Here is a 15,274-nt window from a genome sequence, read left to right as displayed (position 1 = left end):
ATTCATAATACTCCTCCCTGATTATTGTGGTTCTGGAAATGTAGGCTTACAATACAACGTTGAGTGGTGTAATTTTAAGAGAAAAGTAAATGCCCTAAACAAGACAAAGAGATCTGTCCTGTGGCAATCACGTGGCTCTGGCGACATCTAGCGGTGAAACTAAAGCAGTAAAACGTCTTGTAACTTGAAATAAAAGGCATACATTTCTCAAAATGACACTTTTACCTAGATTGGTAAAGTGCGTTTGCAAAAGAATAATTATACATTTATATAAAATAATTTGACTTAAAATAAATAACATTCTAATGATATTTGGGGAGGCGTTGATTAAATAAAAAATAAGTACAATGTGTCGTGACGAGTTGAGGGAACAGGAAAAAACAGTTGGAGTTACCCTCGAAAATCAAGAGAAAGGGGAATGAGTTTCCCAAATGAAGCCCTGGAATGAGGGATTATTTTAGTTCTACCATTAACCCATAATATACAATACAGGAGATATAAATGTTCATGATGTAAAAAAGGCAAAGATCCATCAGATGTGTCAGATTTAGTTTCATTAAAACATGACAAATCACGTACATGAAAGCAAAACCAGATCAAGACCAAACAGTACAAATCGGTCAGTTTTACACACAAGGTTAATATGTCATATTTTCCTCTGGAGTCACTAAAGCAGGCAACTATTGTAGACAGTGATATTATTAAACCCCATATGCATATTTGAGCGCATTCTCTGATTGTAAGAAAATTATTGACTAGAAAAACCCAACGAGCTAATGCTGTTTGCAAGGAAAACATAAAAAAGCTCTAAATGTTTGCAATAAAGCTCCTTTTTGTACCCTCTGAGTGCAGCTATGCATGGACCAGAAGGCAGCTCAGGGTGCTGTTGAACATGATCTTTCCATCTTTCTGAGTGCTGCACTTGTTTTTGAGCACGTCCAAGATGTTTGCCCTTATTTCTGGGGTAAACGACTCATAGAAGTCGTCTCTGGCTGTTATGAAGTTGATCATTTCACAGCCCAGTTTACTCTTGGGGTCGAAGCACTGGGAGATGTCAAAGGCGTTGGGAACGGGGTGCTCGTCGTATTTCAGGCCCAGTTTGTCGAGACAGGCCTTGATCTCTTTAGACGAGCGGTACTCGGCGATGGTGCGAGTGCACAGCTCCTTCTCATGGGTTTTCCACAAAGTGTCCCAGCCTCCGTCAGCTACACAAGACAAAGCAATACAGACATTACATTTGGACAAACATTCTTGAATACATCGAACATGAAAAGTGAGAGGAAACGGAATGGCCTCAGAATGAACGTTTAGTGATAGCACTCTGGAGTCGTGTTGTCACAATACTAACGTTTCAAACTTGATTTCCATACTGAGGAATATACACAATGCTTTATACCAAATTTCGATGCCAAAATGATGATTAAATTGCTCTTTTTTAGGTCAAGGTGTGGTCAATGCTCATTGTAAAACTGCTCAGGAAAAGTCACATTTTGTCCTGTTTATGGGATTTTGTTCAGTATCGATACTTGCTCAAATGAGTATATAGTTTCAATACTAGTTTCAGTATAAATTACGAAAAAAATACATGAAAATTAATATAAATATGAATATCCTGCGACTCCCTTCAGTCTTAATTACTAACCTATTTCATTAATGATCATGAGTCGTCCATTCTCCTTCAGAAGCCCGTGGTAGAACTGAATCGTCTCTGCCAAGTTATCCACGTAATAGATCATCTATAAAGCAAATAAATCATGATAAGGTCAAGTTCATGTTTAGTGGTTTGTGGGAGTTCACTCAGGGACATGGACGTTTGTAACATGTGCTCCAATAATAGCAGCCACATTATTGGCTATTTGTATTAGATTTTCCCCTGTGGATACAAACATCAGCAGAGCATTAATGCACTGACATGGAACCTTTGTTTAGGCCGCGCCATTTCAAATCCAAAGTGCAAAAGTTCAAACACATTTTTAAACAAACCCAGAAATGAGCAGGGTTATTATTAGGCCCGAGCGCCACAAGCTGGCGAGAGGCCTATTAATCTCGTAAGGCCGTGCGAAGCACGGCTGCGAAAGTGCGCACGTAGTGCGCACGAAATCGAGCGCGAAGCGCTCGCCCACTTCCAAACACTCACTAACGCACTCCTTCACTCACGCACGCCCCGTGCATACTAATTAATAGTAGGAAAATGGAACATTACCGTTGTAAACGGGCGAAGCCCGTGCAAAAGTGCGCACTAAACATCCCCATATAAAGCACTCATTTGCCCTAAGTAGCTCACGAATACGTTCCCCATCTCTTGCATGTTCCGTGCATATAAGCATGTAATGCAAAAATTGAACATTATTACTGTATAGAGGGCCAAAAACACAAAGTGGGCGGAGCCCACTCAAAATTAACGAAAGTACCCGTCAGTGACCAGGGACCCACACCATGAGGTAGGAAAGCGCGAGCGCTTTCCGAAAATGTATAGTTTATGATATTTGAAAAATGGGAAACATTGTTTTCGCATCGGAATATTATTAGGCCCGAGCCCCAGCAGGGCGGAGGGCCTATTGCTCCCGCAACTGTCAATCAATCAATCAATGGAAGTCTATGGGGAGTGGGCGGGGCATCCCGACGGAATAGGGAGTGACGAGCGCGTAAGCGCTCGTAATGATGATTCCACCCCATGGCGGCATCGGGAAGGCTTAGAGCTTTCAAACGATGTATAATTTGTTGTTATAGTGGAAACGGCTATATTGTTTTTGCTAAAAATATTATTATTATTAGGCCCGAGCCCCAGCAGGGCGGAGGGCCTATTGCTCCCGCAACGCTGCCGAAGGCAGCGTTGCAACTGTCTTACCAAACATGCGGGCGCAGCCCGCATGTTTGGTCCCCCGTCACCCCTGGCAAGTACAGTGAACTAGCCCATGCCGAAGGCATGGATCATGCATACTTACTCCTGCTATGACAGAAATAGTCAACAATTTGTGAATGGGCGTAGCCCATTCACAAATTGGCCAAAAACACAAAGTGGGCGGAGCCCACTCAAAATTATCGAAAGTACCCGTCAGTGACCAGGGACCCACACCATGAGGTAGGAAAGCGCGAGCGCTTTCCGAAAATGTATAGTTTATGATATTTGAAAAATGGGAAACATTGTTTTCGCATCGGAATATTATTCTTTCTTTCTTTCTTTCTTTCTTCTTCTTCTCGGGACCAACCCCCCTATTTTTCACCCAGTGAACATTGACGAAAAGTCACAAAAATTTGCACACCTCTAAAAATCGTGCCTCTCTACATTCTGGCTATTTCCCTTTTCTAAAATAAAAAAAATTGGCGCGTCAACGCCACCAAATGTACCAAAAATGCATTGAGAGATGGGAAATGACCCAAAAAAAATCTGATCGTAGAATCATGAAATTTGGCGCAGAGGTAGATGGTGACAAGAGAAGTAAAAAATATTATTACGGCAATGCCGTCCGCCCAACCAAATGTCGGCCATATTGCTTCAAAAATGGCTAAACATGACTTCGGAGTTTTTCCAAACGTCGTACTTTTACGAACTCCTCCCAGGGCGTTGGCCCTAAAAAGCTGAAATTTGGTGAAAATGCTACTGAGGAGTGGGACATCAAAAGTTATCCAAATTACATTGATACCTCTCACGGTCTCTGAGCGGCGAAGCCGCAAACTGTAGCTAGAATTTCAGAAATCTCCCATATTTAAAATTTCTGCCGTTTGCGCAGATAAAGTCCGAATTGCGTCAAATTAGAATCAGTTGTTAAACTCTTTGCCCTAAACCTACTTGAAGTGAAATAAATTCATTTGGCGCCACAGCGCCCCCTACAGATTTTATACGGAGGTTAAATGTTTAGTTTTGCGAAATTATATGAAATTTGACACACAACTCAATTTTAGCATCCCCATCAAAAAAGTCAATGACTCATGTCATAATTGTTATGGCGTTGCCGTAACGATGACCGAAACCTTTCATGTTTACACTTTAGACTTTCACAAACTCCTCCCAGGGCGTCAGCCCTATTAACCTGAAATTTGGTGAGACTCATCTTCAAGACCATCAAAAGTTATCCACATTTTCATTCAAAGAGTCACGGTGTCTGTGCGGCAAAGCCGCACATTTTGCCAAGAATTCAAAATAAAATAGCTTTTTGATGGTAAAACAAAGGGGAGAAGATGTGACAGCGTCACAGATTCAGCAGTAGGCGTAATAAAAGGACAATTGGGGCTCCTCTTGCGGCGTGGCGGCGGCGTGGCGGCGGCGTGGCGAGGGCCGATCATTGCCGCTTGCGGCTATATTTATTATTATTATTATTTTTCTTGTTCTTCTTCAGCGCTTTGATCTCTAATTTGACCCCCTGAACATGCTCAAAAACTCACCAAACTTTGCCCAAAATTCAGAATCGGTGAAAAATTTTATTTTTTCTGGGCCATTTTTTTTTTCGTTAAAAAATGGCGCGACAGCGCCACCGACAAAAGTCAAAATACATTGCGCCTATGGGAGACGCCCCGAGGTCAACTTTGGCGTAAAGCTACGAAATTCGGGACACGCATTCCTCTCGTGAGGATAAACAAAAAAAAACATTGTGGCCACGCCCCCAAACTTACCCTATGGCCGCCATCTTCCTTTGAAAATGAAAACAAGCTGAGTTAGCCATTTTGTTTACGTCAAACTTTGACGAACTCCTCCTAGGGCGTTTTGCCCACCGACTTCAAAATCGGCGTACGTCCTCTGGACAAGTGGGGCATCTAAAGTTATTCAATTTTTTGAGATACCTTTTACGGTCTGTGTGCGGCGCAGCCGCAAAGTTGGACAACTTATTTTGGAATATTGCAGGTCTAAAAATTGCTCCCATTTGATCAAAACCAGTCCGATTAGGACCAAATTTGAATCAGTTGTTAAACTTTCTAGTTTGGACCAGTTTAGGCTGACAAAATTGAAATGGCAGTGATAGCGCCCCCTACAGAGTGACCTTTAAATTAACATTGAAGGTCAAAAATTAGTTTTACCAAAATTGTCTAAACTTTACCCAAAATTCTATTTTGCCGTCCCGATCACAAAAGCCAATCACAAAAATGCCTAAATTTTTACGCCGTAGTCGTAGCGATGACAGAAACCTCCCATGTTATCCCTATGGGAAAACCACAAAATCTCTCAAATTACCACATTTTTATGTTTTACACTTTAACGAAGTCCTCCTAGTGCGTTTTGCCCACCAACCTCAAAATCGGTGTACGTCCTCTAGACAAGTGGTGTATCTAAAGTTATCCAAATTTTAAGGATAACTTTTACGGTCTTTGTGCGACGGAGCCGCAAACGTTTCCCAGAATTCTGACTATTTGGCCTTCAGAGTGGCCTATAAACAATAGAGTTTTTCCAAATGACATGATATTTTGAACAAAATTCTAATTTGCCATCCTGATCATAAAAGTATGAGAGCCAAAGTCATATTTTGTACGGCGTAACCGTAGCGTTGACAGAAACATCCCATGTTATCGTTATGGGAAAATCGTAGAATCGCTCAAATCACCACATTTTTACGCTTCACACTTTAATGAACTCCTCCTAGGGCGATTGTCCGATCAAGTTCATATTTGGAGAATATCATCTACACAAGCGGGGCATCAAAACTTACCCATATTTTGATTCTAAGTGCTACGGTCTCTGTGTGGCGGACCCGCAAATATATGTCAGAAATGGGAAAACAGCGAAATCTCTAAAATCACCACATTTTTACGCTTCACACTTTTACGAACTCCTCCGTGGGCAATAGCTCGATCAAGCTTTACTTTGGGAAAAATCATCTACACAAGCGGGGCATCAAAAGGTATCCATATTTTTATTCCAAGTGCTACGGTCTCTGTGCGGCGGCGCAGCAAATTTGACTGACACTTGTGTTCATTTGCACTGGATTGGCCATGTCCAATGTGTCGCCGTCTGTCAAGTTCTTTTTTTATTCAAGACACAATAAGGGCGCCATCTTTATCAAGTCAAAAGCGCAGAGTCGGAAGGCCGGCGGCCCGCGAGGGCCGTTGGATGCCGCTTGCGGCTTTAATTTTTCTTGTTCTTCATCGCTTTGAGCTCTAATTTGACCCCCTGAACATGCTCAAAAACTCACCAAACTTTGCCCAAAATTCAGAATCGGCGAAAAATTTAATTTTTTCTGGGCCATTTTTTTTTTCCGTTAAAAAATGGCGCGACAGCGCCACCGACAAAAGTCAAAATACATTGCGCCTATGGGAGACGCCCCGAGGTCAACTTTGACGTAAAGCTACGAAATTCGGGACACGCATTCCTCTCGTGAGGACAAACAAAAAAAATCATTGTGGCCACGCCCCCAGACTTACCCTATGGCCGCCATCTTCCTTTGAAAATGAAAACACGCTGTGTTAGCCATTTTGTTTACGTCAAACTTTGACGAACTCCTCCTAGGGCGTTTTGCCCACCAACTTCAAAATCGGCGTACGTCCTCTGGACAAGTGGGGCATCTAAAGTTATCCAATTTTTTGAGATACCTTTTACGGTCTGTGTGCGGCGCAGCCGCAAAGTTGGACAACTTATTTTGGAATATTGCAGATCTAAAAATTGCTCCCATTTGATCAAAACCAGTCCGATTAGGACCAAATTTGAATCAGTTGTTAAACTTTCTAGTTTGGACCAGTTTAGGCTGACAAAATTGAAATGGCCGCGATAGCGCCCCCTACAGAGTGACCTTTAAATTAACATTGAAGGTCAAAAATTTGTTTTACCAAAATTTTCTAAACTTTACCCAAAATTCTATTTTGGCGTCCCGATCAAAAAAGCCAATCAGACAAATGCCTTAATTTTTACGGCGTAGTCGTAGCGATGACATAAATCTCCCATGTTATCCCTATGGGAAAACCGCTAAATCTCTCGAATATCCACATTTTTCTGTTTCAAACTTTGACGAACTCCTCCTAGTGCGTTTTGCCCACCGACCTCAAAATCGGTGTACGTCCTCTAGACAAGTGGGGCATCTAAAGTTATCCAAATTTTAAGGATAGCTTTTAAGGTCTCTGTGCGACGGAGCCTCAAACGTTTCCCAGAATTCTGACTATTTGGCCTTCAGAGTGGCCTATAAACAATAGAGTTTTTCCAAATGACATGATATTTTGCACAAAATTCTAATTTGCCATCCTGATCATAAAAGTATGAGAGACAAAGTCATATTTTGTACAGCGTAACCGTAGCCATGACAGAAATATCCCATGTTATCCTTACGGGAAAATCGCTCAAATCACCACATTTTTACGCTTCACACTTTAACAAACTCCTCCTAGGGCGATTGTCAGATCAAACTCATATTTGGGGAAAATCATCTACACAAGCGGGGCATCAAAAGTTATCCATATTTTGATTTTAAGTGGTACGGTCTCTGTGCGGCGGCGCAGCAAATTTGACTGACACTTGTGTTGATTTGCACTGGATTGGCCATGTCCAATGTGTCGCCGTCTGTCAAGTTCTTTTTTAATTCAACACACAATAAGGACGCCATCTTTATCAAGTCGAAAGCGCAGAGTCGGAAGGCCGGCGGCCCGCGAGGGCCGTTGGATGCCGCTTGCGGCTTTAATTTTTATTTTTTTTATTGTTCTTCTTCAGCCCTTTGAGCTCTAATTTGACCCCCTGAACATGCTCAAAAACTCACCAAACTTTGCCCAAAATTCAGAATCGGCGAAAAATTTTATTTTTTCTGGGCCATTTTTTTTTTCGTTAAAAAATGGCGCGACAGCGCCACAGACAAAAGTCAAAATACATTGCGCCTATGGGAGACGCCCCGAGGTCAACTTTGGCGTAAAGCTACGAAATTCGGAACACGCATTCCTCTCGTGAGGACAAAAAAAAAATATTATTGTGGCCACGCCCCCAGACTTACCCTATGGCCGCCATCTTCCTTTGAAAATTAAAACACGCTGTGTTAGCCATTTTGTTCACGTCAAACTTTGACGAACTCCTCCTAGGGCGTTTTGCCCACCGACTTCAAAATCGGCGTACATCCTCTGGACAAGTGGGGCATCTAAAGTTATCCAATTTTTTGAGATACCTTTTACGGTCTGTGTGCGGCGCAGCCGCAAAGTTGGACAACTTATTTTGGAATATTGCAGATCTAAAAATTGCTCCCATTTGATCAAAACCAGTCCGATTAGGACCAAATTTGAATCAGGTGTTAAACTTTCTAGTTTGGACCAGTTAAGGCTGACAAAATTGAAATGGCAGTGATAGCGCCCCCTACAGAATGACCTTTAAATTAACATTGAAGGTCAAAAATTAGTTTTACCAAAATGTTCTAAACTTTACCCAAAATTCTATTTGGCCATCCCGATCAAAAAAGCCAATGAGACAAATGCCTTAATTTTTACGGCGTAGTCGTAGCGATGACAGAAACCTCCCATGTTATCCCTATGGGAAAACCGCAAAATCTCTCAAATTACCACATTTTTATGTTTTACACTTTAACAAACTCCTCCTAGTGCGTTTTGCCCACCAACTTCTAAATCGGTGTACGTCCTCTAGACAAGTGGAGCATCTAAAGTTATCCAAATTTTAAGGATAACTTTTACGGTCTCTGTGCGACGGAGCCGCAAACGTTTCCCTGAATTCTGACTATTTGGCCTTCAGAGTGGCCTATAAACAATAGAGTTTTTCCAAATGACAAGATATTTTGAACAAAATTCTAATTTGCCATCCTGATCATAAAAGTATGAGAGCCAAAGTCATATTTTGTACGGCGTAACCGTAGCGATGACAGAAACATCCCATGTTATCCTTATGGGAAAATTGCAGAATCGCTCAAATCACCACATTTTTACGCTTCACACTTTAACAAACTCCTCCTAGGGCGATTGTCCGATCAAACTCATATTTGGGGAAAATCATCTACACAAGCGGGGCATCAAAAGTTAGTCATATTTTGATTTTAAGTGCTACGGTCTCTGTGCTGTGGAGCTGCAAATATACTGTCACAAATGGGAAAACGCCAAATCTTTGAAATGTTCACATTTATGCTTCACACTTTAACAAACTCCTCCGTGGGCAATAGCTCGATCAAGCTTTACTTTGGGAATATGATCTACACAAGCGCGGCATCAAAAGTTATCCATATTTTTATTCCAAGTGCTACGGTCTCTGTGCGGCGGAGCAGCACATTTGACTGACACTTGTGTTCATTTGCACTGGATTGGCCATGTTCAATGTGTCGCCGTCTGTCAAGTTCTTTTTTAATTCAACACACAATAAGGGCGCCATCTTTATCAAGTCGAAAGCGCAGAGTCGGAAGGCCGGCGGCCCGCGAGGGCCGTTGGATGCCGCTTGCGGCTTTAATTATTCTTCTTCTTCTTCTTCTCGGGACCAACCCCCCTATTTTTCACCCAGTGAACATTGACGAAAAGTCACAAAAATGTTCACACCTCTAAAAATCGTGCCTCTCTACATTCTGGCTATTTCCCTTTTCTAAAATAAAAAAAATTGGCGCGTCAGCGCCCCCAAATGTACCAAAAATGCATTGAGAGATGGGAAATGACCCAAAAAAAATCTGATCGTAGAATCATGAAATTTGGCGCAGAGGTAGATGGTGACAAGAGAAGTAAAAAATATTATTACGGCAACGCCGTCCGCCCAACCAAATGTCGGCCATATTGCTTCAAAAATGGCTAAACATGACTTCGGAGTTTTTCCAAACGTCGTACTTTTACGAACTCCTCCCAGGGCGTTGGCCCTAAAAAGCTGAAATTTGGTGAAAATGCTACTGAGGAGTGGGACATCAAAAGTTATCCAAATTACATTGATACCTCTCACGGTCTCTGTGCGGCGAATCCGCAAACTGTAGCTAGAATTTCAGAAATCTCCCATATTTAAAATTTCTGCCGTTTGCGCAGATAAAGTCCGAATTGCGTCAAATTAGAATCAGTTGTTAAACTCTTTGCCCTAAACCTACTTGAAGTGAAATAAATTCATTTGGCGCCACAGCGCCCCCTACAGATTTTATATGGAGGTTAAATGTTTAGTTTTGCGAAATTATATGAAATTTGACACACAACTCAATTTTAGCATCCCCATCAAAAAAGTCAATGAGACCCATGTCATAATTGTTATGGCGTTGCCGTAACGATGACCGAAACCTTTCATGTTATTCCAATGGGGAAATCGCCAGAACATGTTTACACTTTAGACTTTCACAAACTCCTCTTAGGGCGTCAGCCCTATTAACCTGAAATTTGGTGAGACTCATCTTCAGGACCATCAAAAGTTATCCACATTTTTATTCTAAGAGTCACGGTGTCTGTGCGGCAAAGCCGCACATTTTGCCAAGAATTCAAAATAAAATAGCTTTTTGATGGTAAAACAAAGGGGAGAAGATGTGACAGCGTCACAGATTCAGCAGTAGGCGTAATAAAAGGACAATTGGGGCGCGTTAGCGCCCCCTCCTCTTGCGGCGTGGCGGCGGTGTGGCGGCGGCGTGGCGAGGGCCGATCATTGCCGCTTGCGGCTATATTTATTATTATTATTATTATTATTGTTTTACCTGGATCATGTGGATGAAGTCAAACTTCTTCACGTCCTTTGCTTTAGCTTGTGTCACATAGTCCTCACTCGGCATGATGTGCCACTGGAACTGGACGTTCTTAAGGTCAGCGGTCTTATCGACCAGTGCTGTAGACAAGGCCCAGGCGTTTCAGACACACATTTCTTATATTATCTACAGTTTTATGATGTACATTACCTTTGAAGTTGTTTGAGAGCTTCGTGCTGCCCTCCACTACATCTGCAGTCACTGGAACACCAGGGAATGTGGACTGGAGCAAGGCCAACATCTGGACATCCACCTGACCTGCAAACACACACAAATGCAACTGTTTTAGGTTTGTGTGGTGTTGTTGTTGTTGTTGTTGTTGTGTGGTGGTGGTGCTGCTGCTGCTGTTGTGTGTCATTGTTTGCTGTATGTTGTTGCCGTGTGTTGTTGTTGTGTATTGTATGTTGTTATTGTTGTGTGGTGGTGTTGTTGTTATGTGATGTTGTTGTTGTCGTTGTTGCGTGGTGTTGTTTTTGTGCATTGTTGTTGTGTGTTGTTGCCGTGTGTTGTGTGTTGTTGTTATTGTTATGTGGTGTTGTTGTTGTTGTGTGATGTTGTTGTGTGTTGTGCGTTGTTGTTGTTGTTGTTGTTGTGTGTTGTTGCCGTGTGTTGTGTGTTGTTGTTATTGTTATGTGGTGTTGTTGTTGTGTGATGTTGTTGTTGTCGTCGTTGTGTTGTTGTGTGATGTTGTTGTTGTTGTTGTGTATTGTATGTTGTTAATGTTGTGTGGTGTTGTTGTTGTTGTGTGAAGTTGTTGTCGTTGTGTGATGTTGTTGTCATTGTTGCGTGTTGTTGTTCTTGTGCATTGTTGTTGTGTGTTGTTGTTTTTGTGTGTTGTTGCCGTGTGTTGTGTGTTGTTGTTATTGTTGCTGTGTGGTGTTGTTGTGTGATGTTGTTGTTGTTGTCGTTGTGTTGTTGTGTGATGTTGTTGCCGTGTGTTGTGTGTTGTTGTTATTGTTGTTGTGTGGTGTTGTTGTTGTTATTGTGTGATGTTGTTGTTGTCGTTGTGTTGTTTTGTGATGTTGTTGCCGTGTGTTGTGTGTTGTTGTTATTGTTGTGTGTTGTTGTTGTGTGATGTTGTTGTTGTTGCCGTCGTTGTGTTGTTGTGTGATGTTGTTGTCGTTGTGTTGTTGTGTGTTGTTGTTTTTGTGCATCGTTGTTGTTGTGTGTTGTGCGTTGTTGTTTTGTGTATTGTTGTCGTGTGTTATTGTGCGTTGTTGTCATGTGTTGTTGTTTTTGTACATTGTTGTGCGTTGTTGTTGTCGTTTGTTGTGTGTTGTTGTCGTGTGTTGTTGTTTTTGTGCATTGTTGTCGTGTGTTGTTGTGTGTTGTTGTTGTGTGTTGTGAGTTGTTGTGTGTTGTTGTTTTTGTGCATTGTTGTCGTGTGTTGTTGTCGTGTGTTGTTGTTTTTGTACATTGTTGTCGTGTGTTGTGCGTTGTTGTGCGTTGTTGTCGTGTGTTGTGCATTGGTGTCGTGTGTTGTTGTCGTGTGTTGTCGTGCGTTGTTGTTTTTGTACATTGTTGTTGTGTGTTGTGCGTTGTTGTCGTGTGTTGTGCGTTGTTGTCGTGTGTTGTTGTCGTGTGTTGTCGTGCGTTGTTGTTTTTGTACATTGTTGTTGTGTGTTATGCGTTGTTGTGCGTTGTTGTCGTGTGTTGTGTGTTGTTGTCGTGTGTTGTTGTCGTGTGCTGTTGTGCGTTGTTGTCGTGTGTTGTTGTCGAGTGTTGTGCGTTGTTGTCGTGTGTTGTTGTTTTTGTACATTGTTGTTGTGTGTTGTGCGTTGTTGTGCGTTGTTGTCGTGTGTTGTTGTCGTGTGTTGTTCTGCGTTGTTGTGGTGTGTTGTGCGTTGTTGTTGTGTGTTGTTCTGCGTTGTTGTGGTGTGTTGTTGTGGTGTGTTGTTGTTGTGCGTTGTTGCCATGTGGTGTTGTTGTGTGCTGTTGTGTGTTGTTGACATGTGGTGTTGTTGTGTGTTGTTGCCATGTGGTGCTGTTGTGTGTTGTTGTGTGTTGTTGCCATGTGGTGCTGTTGTGTGTTGTTGTGTGGTGTTGTTGTGTGCTGTTGTGTGTTGTTGCCATGTGGTGCTGTTGTGTGTTGTTGTGTGTTGTTGTCATGTGGTGCTGTTGTGTGTTGTTGCCATGTGGTGTTGTTGTGTGTTGTTGCCATGTGGTGCTGTTGTGTGTTGTTGTGTGTTGTTGCCATGTGGTGCTGTTGTGTGTTGTGTGTTGTTGCCATGTGGTGCTGTTGTGTGTTGTTGTGTGTTGTTGCCATGTGGTGCTGTTGTGTGTTGTTGTGTGGTGTTGTTGTGTGCTGTTGTGTGTTGTTGCCATGTGGTGCTGTTGTGTGTTGTTGTGTGTTGTTGTCATGTGGTGCTGTTGTGTGTTGTTGCCATGTGGTGTTGTTGTGTGTTGTTGCCATGTGGTGCTGTTGTGTGTTGTTGTGTGTTGTTGCCATGTGGTGCTGTTGTGTGTTGTGTGTTGTTGCCATGTGGTGCTGTTGTGTGTTGTTGCCATGTGGTGCTGTTGTGTGTTGTTGCCATGTGGTGCTGTTGTGTGTTGTTGTGTGTTGTTGCCATGTGGTGCTGTTGTGTGTTGTTGTGTGTTGTTGCCATGTGGTGCTGTTGTGTGTTGTTGTGTGTTGTTGCCATGTGGTGTTGTTGTGTGCTGTTGCTATGTGTTGCCAGCCCCTCCCAGTAAAGTGTCTTTGTCAGTAGGATTACATGTCACTGGTTGTGTGCATGAAGCATGAATCCACACTTCTGGTTTCACACACCTCCACCACTGCCCACACCGAGCACGTCCAGGCTGCTTTTACCTGCTCCAATCCTGCAAATACACAGCAAGAGTTGTGTTAAAGCGGCAGTGCGCAACTTTACATCTCAAAATACACAATGGATAACCGTCAAAACACATCGACTCTAATATTGACCAATATCAAAACGCTCAGAAACATGAATAACCTTAAGCTTGAATATAAAATAGTTTTTTTTTTTATAAAGGCACATAATTATAGGGCAGCGAAGTTCTGCTTATTTAGCCTTTTTACCCTAATATTCTTACTTATATTTCATTTTACACCAATGGATTATAATTTTAAATATACATGCTCATAATAGTGATTTATCAGTTAGGGCAAAGTCCTAAATCATCAACAATAATCCACAATACTGTAGTTAATACAATGTTATGTAGCCTGAAAACAGCTATTGTATTATTATTGTTCTTATGCTTTAACTTTTTGTGTTTTATTCTTTGGAAATACTTGCATGTGTGAAATATTTAAGAAGTATAAATCTGTTTGAGGCACTAGTCCAACTTTATTATACTTAAAATCCTTTCAAAGTGCTTTTACATGGGCGATGCAGAGGTGGTCAAAGTACTGCTTTGTTTAAATCAATTAAGTGAATATAAACCTGGTCAAATATTAAAAGTAGCTCTGTCTATTACTACTTAAAGTGGGTGTGACAGATTTTGCCCAGTGTTTGCTGAGTCATTGTGTGATGTCATCATTTGCAAACAGGAAGTGAAATTATAAACCTTAACTTAACCTTCAACTTTTTTTAAAAGCAAATTTCAGAATACATTTATCTTAACTGCATTTTAGTTCAATGAGTCGTCCGACACTTAGTTCAAGTGTTGTGTTGCGTGTGACATGAATCCTGTTCAGTCCAGCCTGAGTATTAATTATGTATAAGATTAGATTAGATTAAGAATGGGTACAATCGTAAAATGAGCTACATTTTTACTACTTCCAACAACAACAAAAGTCGCAAAAATAAGATAAGATAAGATAAGCTTTATTGTCCACAAAAATAGGTCACTCAAAGCTTGTTGGAACTGCAGATATTGTCAACAAACCCTAAAGTCTATTATAGCCAAGTCAGAACGACAAATAATCAGCGACATCCACAACCTGCAGAGCACTTCTGAGTCTGTATCAGCCACGTATCCATGGTAACAGACGCACGCAGCACTCCTTAAGTCATTTGCCTTTCAAACGAGTCCCAAATGCCCAACCAAACAACTAAAGCATGACTCACACAATGAAGAATAGATCCTGAAAAACCGGAGGCAACGCAGGCTTTGTCTGAGCACGCGCTCCGTTTCCGTGTGAAGAAAGTCATTATGGAATAAAGTCTAAAGAATAAAGTCTGGCAGTAATAAAGGCATAACATAACATCATATTATATATCTTATATCTTATCTTAATGTAACACTTGGATACCAACCGCCATGAAACACCAAAGAAGAAGACGTCAAGATTTGCTTCATGTCTTTGCCTGTCTCTTGATGCGTTTCCCCATGTGTTTGTGTTTACGTGCAGTGTTTACGTGCAGTGTGTTTACGTATTTGTATTTACGTATTTGTGTTTACCTCTTGAACTCCCCGGGCAGGACGCTGTGCACGCACTGCAGGATGGCCTCGTGCTCGCCGGAGTTCTCCAGGTAGAAGTTAAAGCTCTGCGCGCAGCAGTCCTTGTAGCACGTCTCCACTTTCTTATCCGCGGCCATGACTGACTCCAGAAGTGTGTGTGTGGCTCCAGAAGTGTGTGTGTGGCTCCAGAAGTGTGTGTGTGGCTCCAGAAGTGTGTGTGTGTGGCTCCAGAAGTGTGTGTGTGGCTCCAGAAGTGTGTGTGTGGCTCCAGAAGTGTGTGTGTGGCTCCAGAAGTGTGTGTGTGGCTCCAGAAG

General features: G+C 42.0%; 1 protein-coding gene across 1 annotated transcript in view; it reads right to left on the bottom strand.

Moving 5' to 3' along the window:
* Nucleotides 1-532: 532 nt before the first annotated feature.
* Nucleotides 533-15,274, bottom strand: part of LOC140359919 (histamine N-methyltransferase-like) — a 15,033-nt gene continuing 291 nt past the window's right edge. Inside the window, exons 1-6 of the mRNA XM_072445172.1 lie at nt 14,961-15,274; nt 13,360-13,412; nt 10,743-10,850; nt 10,545-10,672; nt 1,643-1,736; nt 533-1,205 (exon numbers count right to left, since the gene is read on the bottom strand). The exon at nt 14,961-15,274 is cut by the window's right edge and continues 291 nt beyond it. Of these exons, the coding sequence (XP_072301273.1) occupies nt 853-1,205; nt 1,643-1,736; nt 10,545-10,672; nt 10,743-10,850; nt 13,360-13,412; nt 14,961-15,097 (873 nt within the window). The 5' untranslated portion in view covers nt 15,098-15,274 and the 3' untranslated portion in view covers nt 533-852. The remainder of the gene's footprint in view (nt 1,206-1,642; nt 1,737-10,544; nt 10,673-10,742; nt 10,851-13,359; nt 13,413-14,960) is intronic.

Source organism: Eucyclogobius newberryi, unplaced genomic scaffold (genome assembly GCF_026437365.1).
Source record: "Eucyclogobius newberryi isolate DKJ021-1_F unplaced genomic scaffold, fEucNew1.0.hap1 SCAF_14, whole genome shotgun sequence".
Classification (NCBI taxonomy): domain Eukaryota; kingdom Metazoa; phylum Chordata; class Actinopteri; order Gobiiformes; family Gobiidae; genus Eucyclogobius; species Eucyclogobius newberryi.
This window is presented reverse-complemented; position numbering and strand designations above follow the sequence as displayed.